Raw genomic sequence first — 12,256 nt, 5'->3', positions numbered from 1 at the left:
GTTCATGACTGTAACCAGCAGGTTGTCGTTGTGGTAGTGACTGTCAGTGATGCCAGATTCCTGCAGAAGATCAGCTGATATTTAGAAAACCAAAATGGTTTGATGTTCAGTCAAAGGCTAACGCATGCTATCCTAAAGTACTTTCCCATTTGCTTAGCCCAAGTAGAAGGTATGTAAAATAAATATCATAGTAGTATATTAAGAATTATTTTATTAAAAAGGTGGATATAGATATATATTATGGAGAGATCATAGGCGCCGATTCTGTTGGAGCTTTTGGGTTGGAGCACCCATGTGTGCCAGTCATGCGTCCATGGTGAGCACCATTGATGTACTGGACAGGACAGAGACAATTAACAGCTATAGATAGTGACGCGCTCCTGCTGGCACCATTACTACAGATTGAGTCATATGCCCACAACCATCCTGTTCCAAATCAGGATGTGCTTGAATTTGTCACAAAAATGTTTGGCTGGGCAAAGGCTAACGTGACCTTATATTTATCTCTGTAATATGTGGCTTAAAGTTAAGAAATCAGCCAAAGTTTCAATATGTAAACTTGTTTTCTTTCTAGGAATAAATCTACAAATAGATTGATTTCTCTCTGTTCTGTCAACCTGCAAAAGAATACTAAACCAATTTATGTTTTTACTGGACAATTCATTAAACGCAGTCGCTCAAAAACACTTAACTTTTTCCGAATGCTGCCATACGGCTGCTTTTATGGCACGTTCCGGCAATCAACACCAGGTGGCGCAGGACATTTGGGTGCATCGCTCCCTGCTGCACGGTGGCTAACGATCCCAAAATGCCGGGACGCCTCCCGGTGACGAATGCTGCCGAAACGCCTGTGGACGCTGCCTGGTGTCCCCCGCCGCCATCGGGCAGCACTGCCTCATGCTTCCAAGTGTCTCCCGGTCCCCCCACCCTCATAAGCCCTCGTAAGCGCTGCCAGTCTTTATCTCTGTTCGCAAAGTGGTCCAGTAGCCGCACTCCCACCCGGGAGGCCCGGGTTCACGGCCCACTTGCGCAGAAAACTCTTTATGTACACAATCTTGGAAAGGCACTTTATCCTTTTTTGCCTCCGTGGCTTAGAAGCCAAAAGCGCCAGGAGCCGAGGCAACCCTCATGGCTCCTGTAGTTTAGTGGTTTAGCTGCCCGCTCTCCGCCCCAGAGACCCGGGTTTGCTTCCCACTGGCTGCAAAAAGCCTTTTCTATCATTTTTGCTGACATAAAGGCTCATTCACTCATGATCCCCTATGGCCAACACCCTATGTCTATTAGTCTACAAAAAGACTTTGTCTGGGGACTTTAGTGAGATGGCACAAGTCCCTGTTCCACCAAATGGCTGGACTCGGACACCCTCAGCCCCATTACAAGTTGTCAAAAATACCCCTGTCCGGTTCTCCGGAACCGGGGGCTGGTCCCCGGACCTGTGCCGGACCTGGTCCTGAAGGACCAGGGGGGAGATATGGAGCTTATTTACCCGGGATTGGAGCACCAGAACCCGGGCAGCGGCTGAGACATTCGGTGAGACCCCTGGATGTCTCCTTATGGCTGGGGACTTTGTTGAAATGGCACAAGTCCCGTCCCACCAAATGGCTGGAATCCATCCCCGGGACGGGGCACCGAACCCGGGAAGAGGCTCAGACATTCAATGGGACCCCTGGAAGTCTCCTTATGTCTGTGCCCCTGGTAAGGCAGCCACTTGGAAGCAGCACCCCATGCTTCCGTATGTCCAGGTCCGGTTGTACGGAACCGGGACCGCTCAAGGAGGTTCTGTACCCGGGGTTCGGTTACCGGGACCCCGCCTTACCCCGGTCAAAAAAACCCATGGATCTGGGACCTCCAGGGAGCTCAACCCTAACCCTAACCCTATTACTAAATCAGAATACCGCAAAGTCTTTATGATTGATTATAAATTTTTGATTATCTTAAGAATGTAGAGCTAATTAAATGATCTAAACAAGACCTTACAGTGGCTCCAGTTTCTCTCGATGGCCAACCTGCTGAANCAAATGGCTGGACCCTACCCGGGATTCGGACACTCTCAGCCCCGCTACAACTTGTCAAAAATACCCCTGCACGGTTCTCCGGAACCGGGGGCCGGTCCCAGGACCTCCGCCGGGCCGTCCCCTGTCCTGGAGGACCAGGGGGGGGGGTATGGAGCTTCTTTACCCGGGATCGGGGCACCGGAACCCGGGCAGGGGCTCAGACATTCAATGGGACCCCTGGAAGTCTCCTTATGTCTGTGCCCCTGGTAAGGCAGCCACTTGGAAGCAGCACCCCATGCTTCCGTATGTCCAGGTCCGGTTGTACGGAACCGGGACCGCTCAAGGAGGTTCTGTACCCGGGGTTCGGTTACCGGGACCCCGCCTTACCCCGGTCAAAAAAACCCATGGATCTGGGACCTCCAGGGAGCTCAACCCTAACCCTAACCCTATTACTAAATCAGAATACCGCAAAGTCTTTATGATTGATTATAAATTTTTGATTATCTTAAGAATGTAGAGCTAATTAAATGATCTAAACAAGACCTTACAGTGGCTCCAGTTTCTCTCGATGGCCAACCTGCTGAAACTGTGGCAAATTTGGGTCGTTCCTGGACACTCAGCTCAACTTTGCTGAAAACACTGACTATATTTTGAAAACACTGACTATATTTTGAAGAACTGTTCTCAGAGACTCTACCTTTTAAGAAGACTTAGTGATCATGGGATAATAGGGGGTACCTAACTAATTTTATTTATCACTGCAGAAGGGTTCAGTGAATGTGTATATGAAACTGGTGGGTCGGTACCTCAAAAAAGATTAAGAACCACTGTCTAGATTAAATATAGGAGGAGAAGTATGTTGTTCTTGGCAGGTCAGACTGAAAAAACTGATTGAGAAAGACGTCCTCCTCTCTGAAATGTAAAGATTTTAATTACATGAACAGACATGCTTCAATTTACTTTGCAAAACATTAACAGTTCATTAACCTTTTTGCTGTGGATTTTACTATAAACACAAAATCAAGCAACCATCTGTTCAGACAAATACATTTGGAGACTGTTAATTAGTTTTTACTTGCACCAAAATATGCCATATATTTTTCAAAGAACAATGAGAAATATGGAAGGAATAAAAGCTGAAATAACCCATAGAAAGATCTGTAGTAATTTGTATGAATACTTAAAGACCAAGGATTGAACTGAGGAGTTTTGTTGCCAAGGCCAGTTAGCTCTAAATGAATGAAGATTAATTCAGACTAATTGACACTTTGTATATATTCCAAGTACTATTTCACAGTGCAAAGACACAACTTTACTTTGATGAAGCAATGCTCTATAGTTTGACTGAATTGGATATCCATGACCTTATGTAGAACTGATTCTTAGTCTATTTATCAATTACTGCATTGATAGCTAATTTAATAAATTGCAAAAGCAAATCATGGATGTGTTGATGGTAATCTTAGGGAACCTGTAATTGCAAGTTTCCTTCTACAGAATTCTGAATAAAATCAGGTTTATTTCTTTGGCTGGGCAGATGCAATGCAGTCCCATGGATGCTTTTCATTCCAAAGGGCGAGGAGCAGACCTTTTCTCAGCCAGCAGAAAGAGGTTTCAGGTTGTATCGCTGATGTGGCCCAAACGAACGACGGGTGAAACAGAGATCCTCTCATTGTTCTGCAAAGGGGTCATGATTGCCCCGGATTTTTAAGGTTTCCATTACAGACCTTCCTTCATGAAACTCCTTCGCTTCCTACTGCTGGGACCAAAGTGGGTTTTTCCACAAATAGGCCACTCCTTAATTTAAAGGGGTAACGCACAGCGTGTGAGGTTGAGGGCTCATAGTACCACCAACTCGTGGAGTTAGATCAAGTTCTTCCTCTGTAACTCCAGGTGGAGGAGAAAATCTGAAGTGCTGCAGGAGCGTGGTGAAGAAGATGAAAAGCTCCATTCTGGCCAGACTCTCTCCAAGACAAGCCCTGCGACCTGTTAGAAACAGATCCTCATCCAATGCCTGTAGAGCATTGCTTCTCAATTCCAGTCCTCAGGCCCCCCTGCTCTGCATGTTTTAGATGGGCCTCTATTTCAGAACAGCTGATTCAGATGATTGCATGGCCATCAAGTACTGCAGAAGCCTGTTAATTACCTACAGGTTCAATCCAGGTGTGTAGCAGAAGGGAAACACCTAAAACATGCAGGGCAGGGGGCCTGAGGACCGGAATTGAGAAACACTGCTGTAGAGTACGGATCTACATAAAACAATAACCAGGCTAACCTGCTGAAAAAGGCATGAAGGCGTCTCGCTTGAGGAACTTCCCATCTTTGCTGAGGAAGTTGCCTGGATAAAAGACGTTCGGTTTCTCCCATTGGCTCTCATCTTGCAAGACGGACGTTAAAACAGCAATTACTGGAGTTCCCTAAAAAACACAAATCAGTCATCATTTACATGCAGTATGTTGAAATATAGAGAAAAGCTGTTGGTAGTGCACCATCAAGCCTCATTTCTCACCTTCTCAATAAAATGACCTTGGAACATGACGTCTTTGCTAGTCCTGTGAGGAACTGCCAAAGGAGCGATGTTGGCCACTCTCTGTGTCTCATGGATGACGGCGTCTGTAAAAGGCAGGTTCTGTCTGTCTTCAACCTGAACCTGGCGACTTCCAATCACGTTCCTCAGCTCCTGCTGGACCTGGTCTGAAAGATCAAAGTCAATAAATGACAAGGATACAACAATTCTTTAATTAATCTGCAGAAACCATAAGATCTGTAGCACATTGTTCTATTTTTACATCATCTTGAAGGAGATATTCCTGACCTTGTATTTTTGGATATGTTGCCATATACAGGAATGCCCATCTCAGGGTAGTTGATGTTGTATCAGTTCCAGCACCAAACAGGTTCATGACTGTAACCAGCAGGTTGTCGTTGTGGTAGTGACTGTCAGTGATGCCAGATTCCTGCAGAAGATCAGCTGATATTTAGAAAACCAAAATGGTTTGATGTTCAGTCAAAGGCTAACGCATGCTATCCTAAAGTACTTTCCCATTTGCTTAGCCCAAGTAGAAGGTATGTAAAATAAATATCATAGTAGTATATTAAGAATTATTTTATTAAAAAGGTGGATATAGATATATATTATGGAGAGATCATAGGCGCCGATTCTGTTGGAGCTTTTGGGTTGGAGCACCCATGTGTGCCAGTCATGCGTCCATGGTGAGCACCATTGATGTACTGGACAGGACAGAGACAATTAACAGCTATAGATAGTGACGCGCTCCTGCTGGCACCATTACTACAGATTGAGTCATATGCCCACAACCATCCTGTTCCAAATCAGGATGTGCTTGAATTTGTCACAAAAATGTCTGGCTGTGCAAAGGCTAACGTGACCTTATTTTTATCTCTGTAAAATGTGGCTTAAAGTTAAGGAATCAGCCGAAGTTTCAATATGTAAACTTGTTTTCTTTCTAGAAATAAATCTACAAATAGATTGATTTCTCTCTGTTCTTTCAAACTGCAAAAGAATACTAAATCAATGTATGTTTTTACTGGACAATTCATTAAACTTGATATAACACTGAAGGAGACATTCTATTATATACTTTTTGAAGTATTTTATCCTACTTGATGACTTACGAATACAAGGCAATTAGTCCAGTTTTTATTGTTCATTGAACTTTTAGGAACTGGAGCAGCTTCAGTGAGTCACAACAAAAACCAAATGACAGTAAATCAGGTGAAGAACCACTTTAAACCACTCAGTACCCCATTGCCATGGCAACCAGCTGTCAACAGCTGTGCTAGTCCTCAGTGCAGAGAATATCAGGAACATCAATACACAAACATTTCCCAAACAAATGTTTGTGTTTACTACAAACCACATTTCTTTATGGTTTCAGGCTTGATGTTTACTTTATGGTTATTCATAACCGGTGGCCTGAACACCAGCAGTGGCTGATTAGCTTGTGAGCATCCTGGAAGAATTCAAGGTAATTTTTTAACATTACTCTGGAAGGTAATGAAGGTTCTGACCTTGTGTTGCTGTTGACGGATGAGGAAAGCGTCTGCAACTCCTCTGCACATCTGAGGACTGAGGGTCTCTTTCAAACGGTTCAGCAGCATCAGATGATGTTGTTTATTGGCAGCGAATATATCTCTCATTTTCTTTCTGGCTGAAAACACCAGTTTGCCAATCTTTGGGAACATGTTGTACAGCTGATGGTGAACAGAACATAAACTGTGACTTCTCTAGGTCCTGTGTTCAGTCCAATGTTAACAGATTTTATGCTGTTAAACAGTCCAATCACACCTGTATTGCTGGTGTGCCTAACAGTTGAAGGCCTTGGGTTGTTCGATCTACAATGGTATTAAACTCTGGATCATCATATTCAAATCTTTTGCCATAGATCATGGAGCAGATTATATTACTAACTGCATTGTTCATATGTTGGGACAAATCAAAAGCTTCACCTGCAACAAAGAAACCAGAAAAGCATTATTCAACACATTGGCTCAATTTATTAAGAGAATTGTTTTGCTTTGAAGCTGAACTGCAAAGAATAGCTCTGACCAGCAGTTAAGTATAATGCCTCAGATTAAAGAACAAAGTTCTCATGGTGAAATCTGCCAACAATAGCAATAACATCTTCTTCCTCTCTGCTGTTACCTTTAAACTCCTTTAACTTCTGGATGAGGAAGTGACATTCCTCAATGATTTTCTCCTCACATACTTTCTTTCCCATCCCAAAGTCCTTCAGGTTGGTCAAAGCAAAGCGCCGCATTTCCTTCCAGGAGTCTCCATTGGAAAATACAATACCTGTTTAACACAGTTAAATAATATAAGTCAGTAAACTAACTTCTCTACATGTGAATTTGTAAAGATTCTGTACCGTGATGCATGTTTGCTTCTTTAAACACGGTGGATGGTTCCCGTTCTCCAAACTCCTCAGCATAGCTGACAAATGCTTCTTTCACCGTCTTATACCCTGTCAGGACCACTGTCTTCTTTGGTCCCATGTGGACAGTGAACACAGATCCATACGTCTTAGAAAGCTATGATGAAACCAGGTGTGAATAAAGAAAATGCAAATTAATTCATTTCTCAGGAACTAGGTTCTTCATATGTTAGTAAATATCTTTTCTTTGCTTAACATTGTGTCTCTTTCACCTTATAGATTTGAAGACTGGCTCAGATCTGCTTAGTTGTGTTTTGTTCCTAGATAAGACCACTATAGGAGCTACTGCTGCCATCATGGTTTTACCCCAGCATGTCATAAGCCTGGCGGGTCACCAGGCTTTACTCCCCCACCAGGCTAAGCCTTGCAAAAAAATTTTATACACCAGAAACAGTGACAGTAATGGCAGTTTAAGCTAGGTTTATAGATGACACAATCAGGTGCGAAGGAGTTCTCACCTGTTGCACCCTCTCTGGACCTGCCCATCAGCTTCACACGCTATTATTTCCAATGTACAATGACTGCTGACATTTTTTGTATTTTCCACATTTTTTAACACAAAAACACGGTGGGCTGCTGGTGGACTGCCCCTGTGCTCTACCATCAGACTTAGCAGGTTTTCTGGAGGGAACCATGAACCATTAACTTTTTACTTTTCTACTCCTGCAGCAGTGTTTCAGTATTTGTTTGTGGGTATGCTCTGTCTTCTCAAAGCCCCAGTTGATCAGTTTAATTTAATCAGATCTTAGTGTAACAGTGGCCCAATTTTTTTTTTGTCCTAAAGAGTCACACCAGACCCAGACTGAAAAAAATCACTTTTATTGTTCCATTTTAAGACGTCGCAACATTTTCTTTACAACACATTTTTTAGTGTAATATTGGACCAATTTTTTTGTTCTGTGTAAGCATGGATAAAAAAAAAGGATATGTAATAGTTTAAAAGTAGATAAATTGCAAACATTTATGTTGTGCCTCACCTTCATGAGTGCTTGGTCAAGTCTCTTCACATCCAGCTGCAGCAGGTTGCCAACGATGGGAAGGGGTTTTGGTCCTGGTGGTCCCTGTCTGTGGCCCTGAGGCCTGGATTTAGAGAGAATGAAGTGAAACCCAATGAGGATTAAAACCACAGTCCCTAAAACTGAAACTGGGCTGAATGACTGGAGAAAAACCTCCATCGCTCCCATGACTGCAACACGTTTAATATCTGTCGCTGTGCACCAGCTTTTCTGTAGGACATTTATTTGAGGTTGATAGAAGCAAAGTCCAATCTGTAGCTGGAGGTGGAGCATGAGGTTTACACAGGGCTTAAAGAGCTCCGTTCGGGGTCCGGATTTCCGGCTTTTGACCAAACGGTCCATCTCAACCAATCTTCATGGTCCGCTCAACCAAACCGCTCCGGGCTTAGAGAGCTCCGTCTGGGGGCCAGACTTCCGGCTTTTCAAGCAAGGCGAGCATTGGACCAAACGGCCCGCCTCAACTAAACTGTAGATAAAAGACAAAGATTTCGGCCAATCAGAATTCTAGCTCCCGTGTTCTTGACCAATGACTGTAAAATGATTTGTAGAAAAGAAGCGCATGCGTTCGGTTCGCGGTTAAATCAAATCCCATATGAAAGAAGATGGAGTTTGTCTCACCCGGTAAAGAAACACGTTTACTTGAGAAAGGAATTAAACAGGTGGCGCTGGGCAAAGGAAAGGGGACAAGACGGGAAGCTGGCGGAAATTTTTACAAAAGGGGGGCGCTGGATTCCTTTGGGGGGCGTTTGGTCGAAGGTAAACTTTACACCTTACAATCACAATACCAGTTTAGACTTTGAGCAACTTCCTAAAACGGTATTGTGTAACATTAAATCATGTCTGGCTGCAACTGTATCGATGGCAGCTCTTCTTCTTCTTCTATTCAGTGTTTGTAGCTTGTAGCTCCGCTCCTGCTACTAGTAGCTTCACCGCATCAGTTCAGCGTTACACCGGCTGATGACGTTGCTGTGATTCACTTTTTCTGGTGTCTGATTTTCAAATATTTTATGTTTTATTGAGGATTTTTGTACATATGTTTTGGCGGTTCTGTGATCATGTCAAAGCATCAACTTATATTAAAAAGTGTTTTATTTCCGTTTGAAAGCTGCCCGCTTCCATGGAAGGACAACAGAAAATCGCTCTTATAAACATGTAATTACTAAAATCACGATACCTTCACTGTGTGCCCCCCTGAAAAATGAACCCATTTAAATAAGGATGACTCCATGACACTTGCAATGGACTATTCTCATAGGTTTTTTGTTCTCTGGGAAATTATTTTTGATGATAAATACAGAAACAAGCATAAAAATCTAAACATCTACAATAGTGATAGTATTATTAATAATAAAATAATAGTCAGTGCAAAGTAGCCTACAGATTCTTTGGTGGGGGTTTGAGGGATCTGGATATGGGATAGGGGATGCTGGCCAGAAAAAGGTTGAGAAACTGATTTAGTTGGTAATGTTGCATGTTCTAAATTACTTGCAAGAACATTGACTGAAAGGACTCTTATTTAATGTTGAGGGACTTTTGCCTGTATGGCAAACCTTTAGGGCACAGACATTTTACATTTTGTTTTGAGTTGAAATGTAGTAAAGTCTTTTTTAAGTTTGAGTGTTTAGCTTGTTAATTGTATTGTTAGAAACAATTGTTTGCATTATTCAAAGACACTTTTTATTAAACTGTGGGAATAGCAATGGTATAGTTCATTTCTATCCCCCCTATAAGTTTCAGGCTAAGGATTTTTTTTTTTTTTTTACTTTAAGCCCTGTTTACAGCAGGCAGTTTGAAACATTACGTTTTTTCCAAGAAAATGTATTTTCAGTATTTTATATCAGATGTCAGAAACAACCAAAGTAAGCTCTGCATATTAAGAAACTAAAACAAAATGAGCCCTGAAGGTTCTTGTGGTCCTTATAGATTTATATTAACTTTTGCCAGGTGAATCATTGCATGTGGTTTGGCTGGTTGATTAGATCTGTTGCTCCACTCCATTGAAACCAGACAGAAGATGTTTTGTTTTCTTGGAGACGTGATCTTAGACAGCACCAGGGTTCTACACCTTCAAAATAAAAGCACTGATGTCTAAAGAGTCCCTCATAGCACCTTCAGTGTTTGAAGAGTTCAAACGATTCTCAGTTTTTCCTGAAAAAGTTTTAACACTAAGAATACCCATCCTGTTGTTTTTCATTTTAAGTTATGTGTCATTTTGTCCCATAAATAGAATTTAGATCGAATGCAAGTTTTTAAACTATAGGTAACTTTATATTATTAGTAATTTTCAATGTTCAGTTAACCTTTTCCTAAACCTTCATTTTTTTTACTTGTTTTCTGAACTCGTCTCACAGATTACAGCATGTAACTGCTTAGAGTACTAATAAAAATTTTCTCCTACTTGCTGATATTTTGCAACAAACAATTGTATTTTCTGTAGACATTTTATGATCTGATCTTTCTCAGCTGCCACCTAGTGGACAGATGCAGCATTTTCTAATATTTTTGTTGGAATCAGCAGCATGTGTTGCAACAAAGAGTTCTTCACAAAGATCTGCGGTTCAGAAGTAGATCATCTTTGCTGCCCCTTTGTGGTAAAATTAAATAAGTGGTATAGTTTGAAAAGTAATATTTACTTTATTAATTGCTGATGATCTACTAGTTCCATTGAATCCAAACATACATCTTCCTTAAAAGCAGTATTCAAGGTCTGCTTTTGAGATGATTAGTTAATTTTTTAAAATATGTCATGCAGTATTAGGAGAAACTATGCAACAATGAAATAATGACAGTCCAGCTCAACTTTAAAGTATTTTTGAAAATCCTCAGATCTGCTGCTATTAGCCACAGAGCACATTGTACTAGATTGAGTTCAGATTAATGAAAGGCTTAATATGTTATCAAAAAAAGGACAAATATTACTCGCTATTAAATTTTAATAGTTATCACTGTACATCTTAGGCATTTCATAATTTCTTAGTAAAGCCCTTATGCAACCATCTAAACAGATTCTCTCACTAATGTTTGATCTACTAGACCTGAAAGAACAACTTGGCATAGATTAAATATAGGAGGAGAAGTATGTTGTTCTTGGCAGGTCAGACTGAAAAAACTGATTGAGAAAGACGTCCTCTTCTCTGAAATGTAAAGATTTTAATTACATGAACAGACATGCTTCAATTTACTTTGCAAAACATTAACAGTTCATTAACCTTTTTGCTGTGGATTTTACTATAAACACAAAATCAAGCAACCATCTGTTCAGACAAATACATTTGGAGACTGTTAATTAGTTTTTACTTGCACCAAAATATGCCATATATTTTTCAAAGAACAACGAGAAATATGGAAGGAATAAAAGCTGAAATAACCCATAGAAAGATCTGTAGTAATTTGTATGAATACTTAAAGACCAAGGATTGAACTGAGGAGTTTTGTTGCCAAGGCCAGTTAGCTCTAAATGAATGAAGATTAATTCAGACTAATTGACACTTTGTATATATTCCAAGTAATATTTCACAGTGCAAAGACACAACTTTACTTTGATGAAGCAATGCTCTATAGTTTGACTGAATTGGATATCCATGACCTTATGATTCTTAGTCTATTTATCAATTACTCCATTGATAGATGCATTGAAGTAAGAAATCATGGATGTGTTGATGGTAATCTTAGGAAACCTGTAATTGCAAGATTCCTTCTACAGAGTTCTGAATAAAATCAGGTTTATTTCTTTGGCTGGGCAGATGCAATGCAGTCCCATGGATGCTTTTCATTCCAAAGGGCGAGGAGCAGACCTTTTCTCTGCCAGCAGGAGGAGGTTTCAGGTTGTATCGCTGATGTGGCCCAAACGAACGACAGGTGAAACAGAGATCCTGTCCTGATGCAGCGGTGCTGCAAAGAGGGCGTGTTTGTCTTGGCTCCAGAGTTTTAAGTTTTCCATCACAAACTATCTTTCCTGAAACTCCTCCTCTTCCTACTGATGGAATCAAATTGTTTTAAATGCAGTAGACTGTTGATTCAGGAGTTATGCCCTGTACTCCTGCAGTTTGACTCGTACAAGGCTGGAGGTCCAACATAACCAACATCCATTTCAAAGCACAAAATGTCATTTAAAGGTAGCTTAGCTCCACAAACAATGATTTTGACTTGATGAAGATACAAAAAGTCTGAATACATGGTGATGGTGATTGATAGTGGATATTTGAGGAACACACTTTATTTGAAGGGGGTTAATAAGACTGTCTTGACACTGTCATAAACATGACACAACATCTGTCATGAACATCAATAA

At 41.2% G+C, this 12,256-nt stretch overlaps 2 protein-coding genes across 3 annotated transcripts in view; both read right to left on the bottom strand.

Moving 5' to 3' along the window:
* Nucleotides 1-2,926: 2,926 nt before the first annotated feature.
* Nucleotides 2,927-12,256, bottom strand: part of LOC106935879 (cytochrome P450 2K4-like) — a 28,678-nt gene continuing 19,348 nt past the window's right edge. Inside the window, exon 10 of one of the 2 annotated variants that reach the window (XR_001421991.1) lies at nt 2,927-3,358. The gene's annotated coding sequence lies outside the window, so the exon portion shown is untranslated. Of the gene's footprint in view, nt 3,359-11,119; nt 11,552-12,256 lie in introns of those variants that run through there. The other variant, XR_001421990.1, reaches the window with a different exon arrangement.
* Nucleotides 2,992-8,344, bottom strand: LOC106935877 (cytochrome P450 2K4-like). Its single transcript, XM_015016585.1, has 9 exons — nt 7,927-8,344; nt 6,884-7,046; nt 6,661-6,810; nt 6,304-6,464; nt 6,027-6,209; nt 4,810-4,951; nt 4,504-4,688; nt 4,270-4,411; nt 2,992-3,980 (listed from the first exon to the last, which is right to left on the bottom strand). Exons 1-9 carry the CDS (start codon nt 8,305-8,307, stop codon nt 3,793-3,795), a joined length of 1,695 nt encoding a protein of 564 aa, XP_014872071.1. The 5' UTR covers nt 8,308-8,344; the 3' UTR covers nt 2,992-3,792.

Source organism: Poecilia latipinna, unplaced genomic scaffold, assembly GCF_001443285.1.
Source record: "Poecilia latipinna isolate Pla-1442-1.1 unplaced genomic scaffold, P_latipinna-1.0 Scaffold2038, whole genome shotgun sequence".
In the NCBI taxonomy this organism is placed as follows: Eukaryota; Metazoa; Chordata; class Actinopteri; order Cyprinodontiformes; family Poeciliidae; genus Poecilia; species Poecilia latipinna.
Note: the sequence above shows the minus strand (reverse complement) of the source record. Positions and strands in the feature narration are given on the sequence as shown.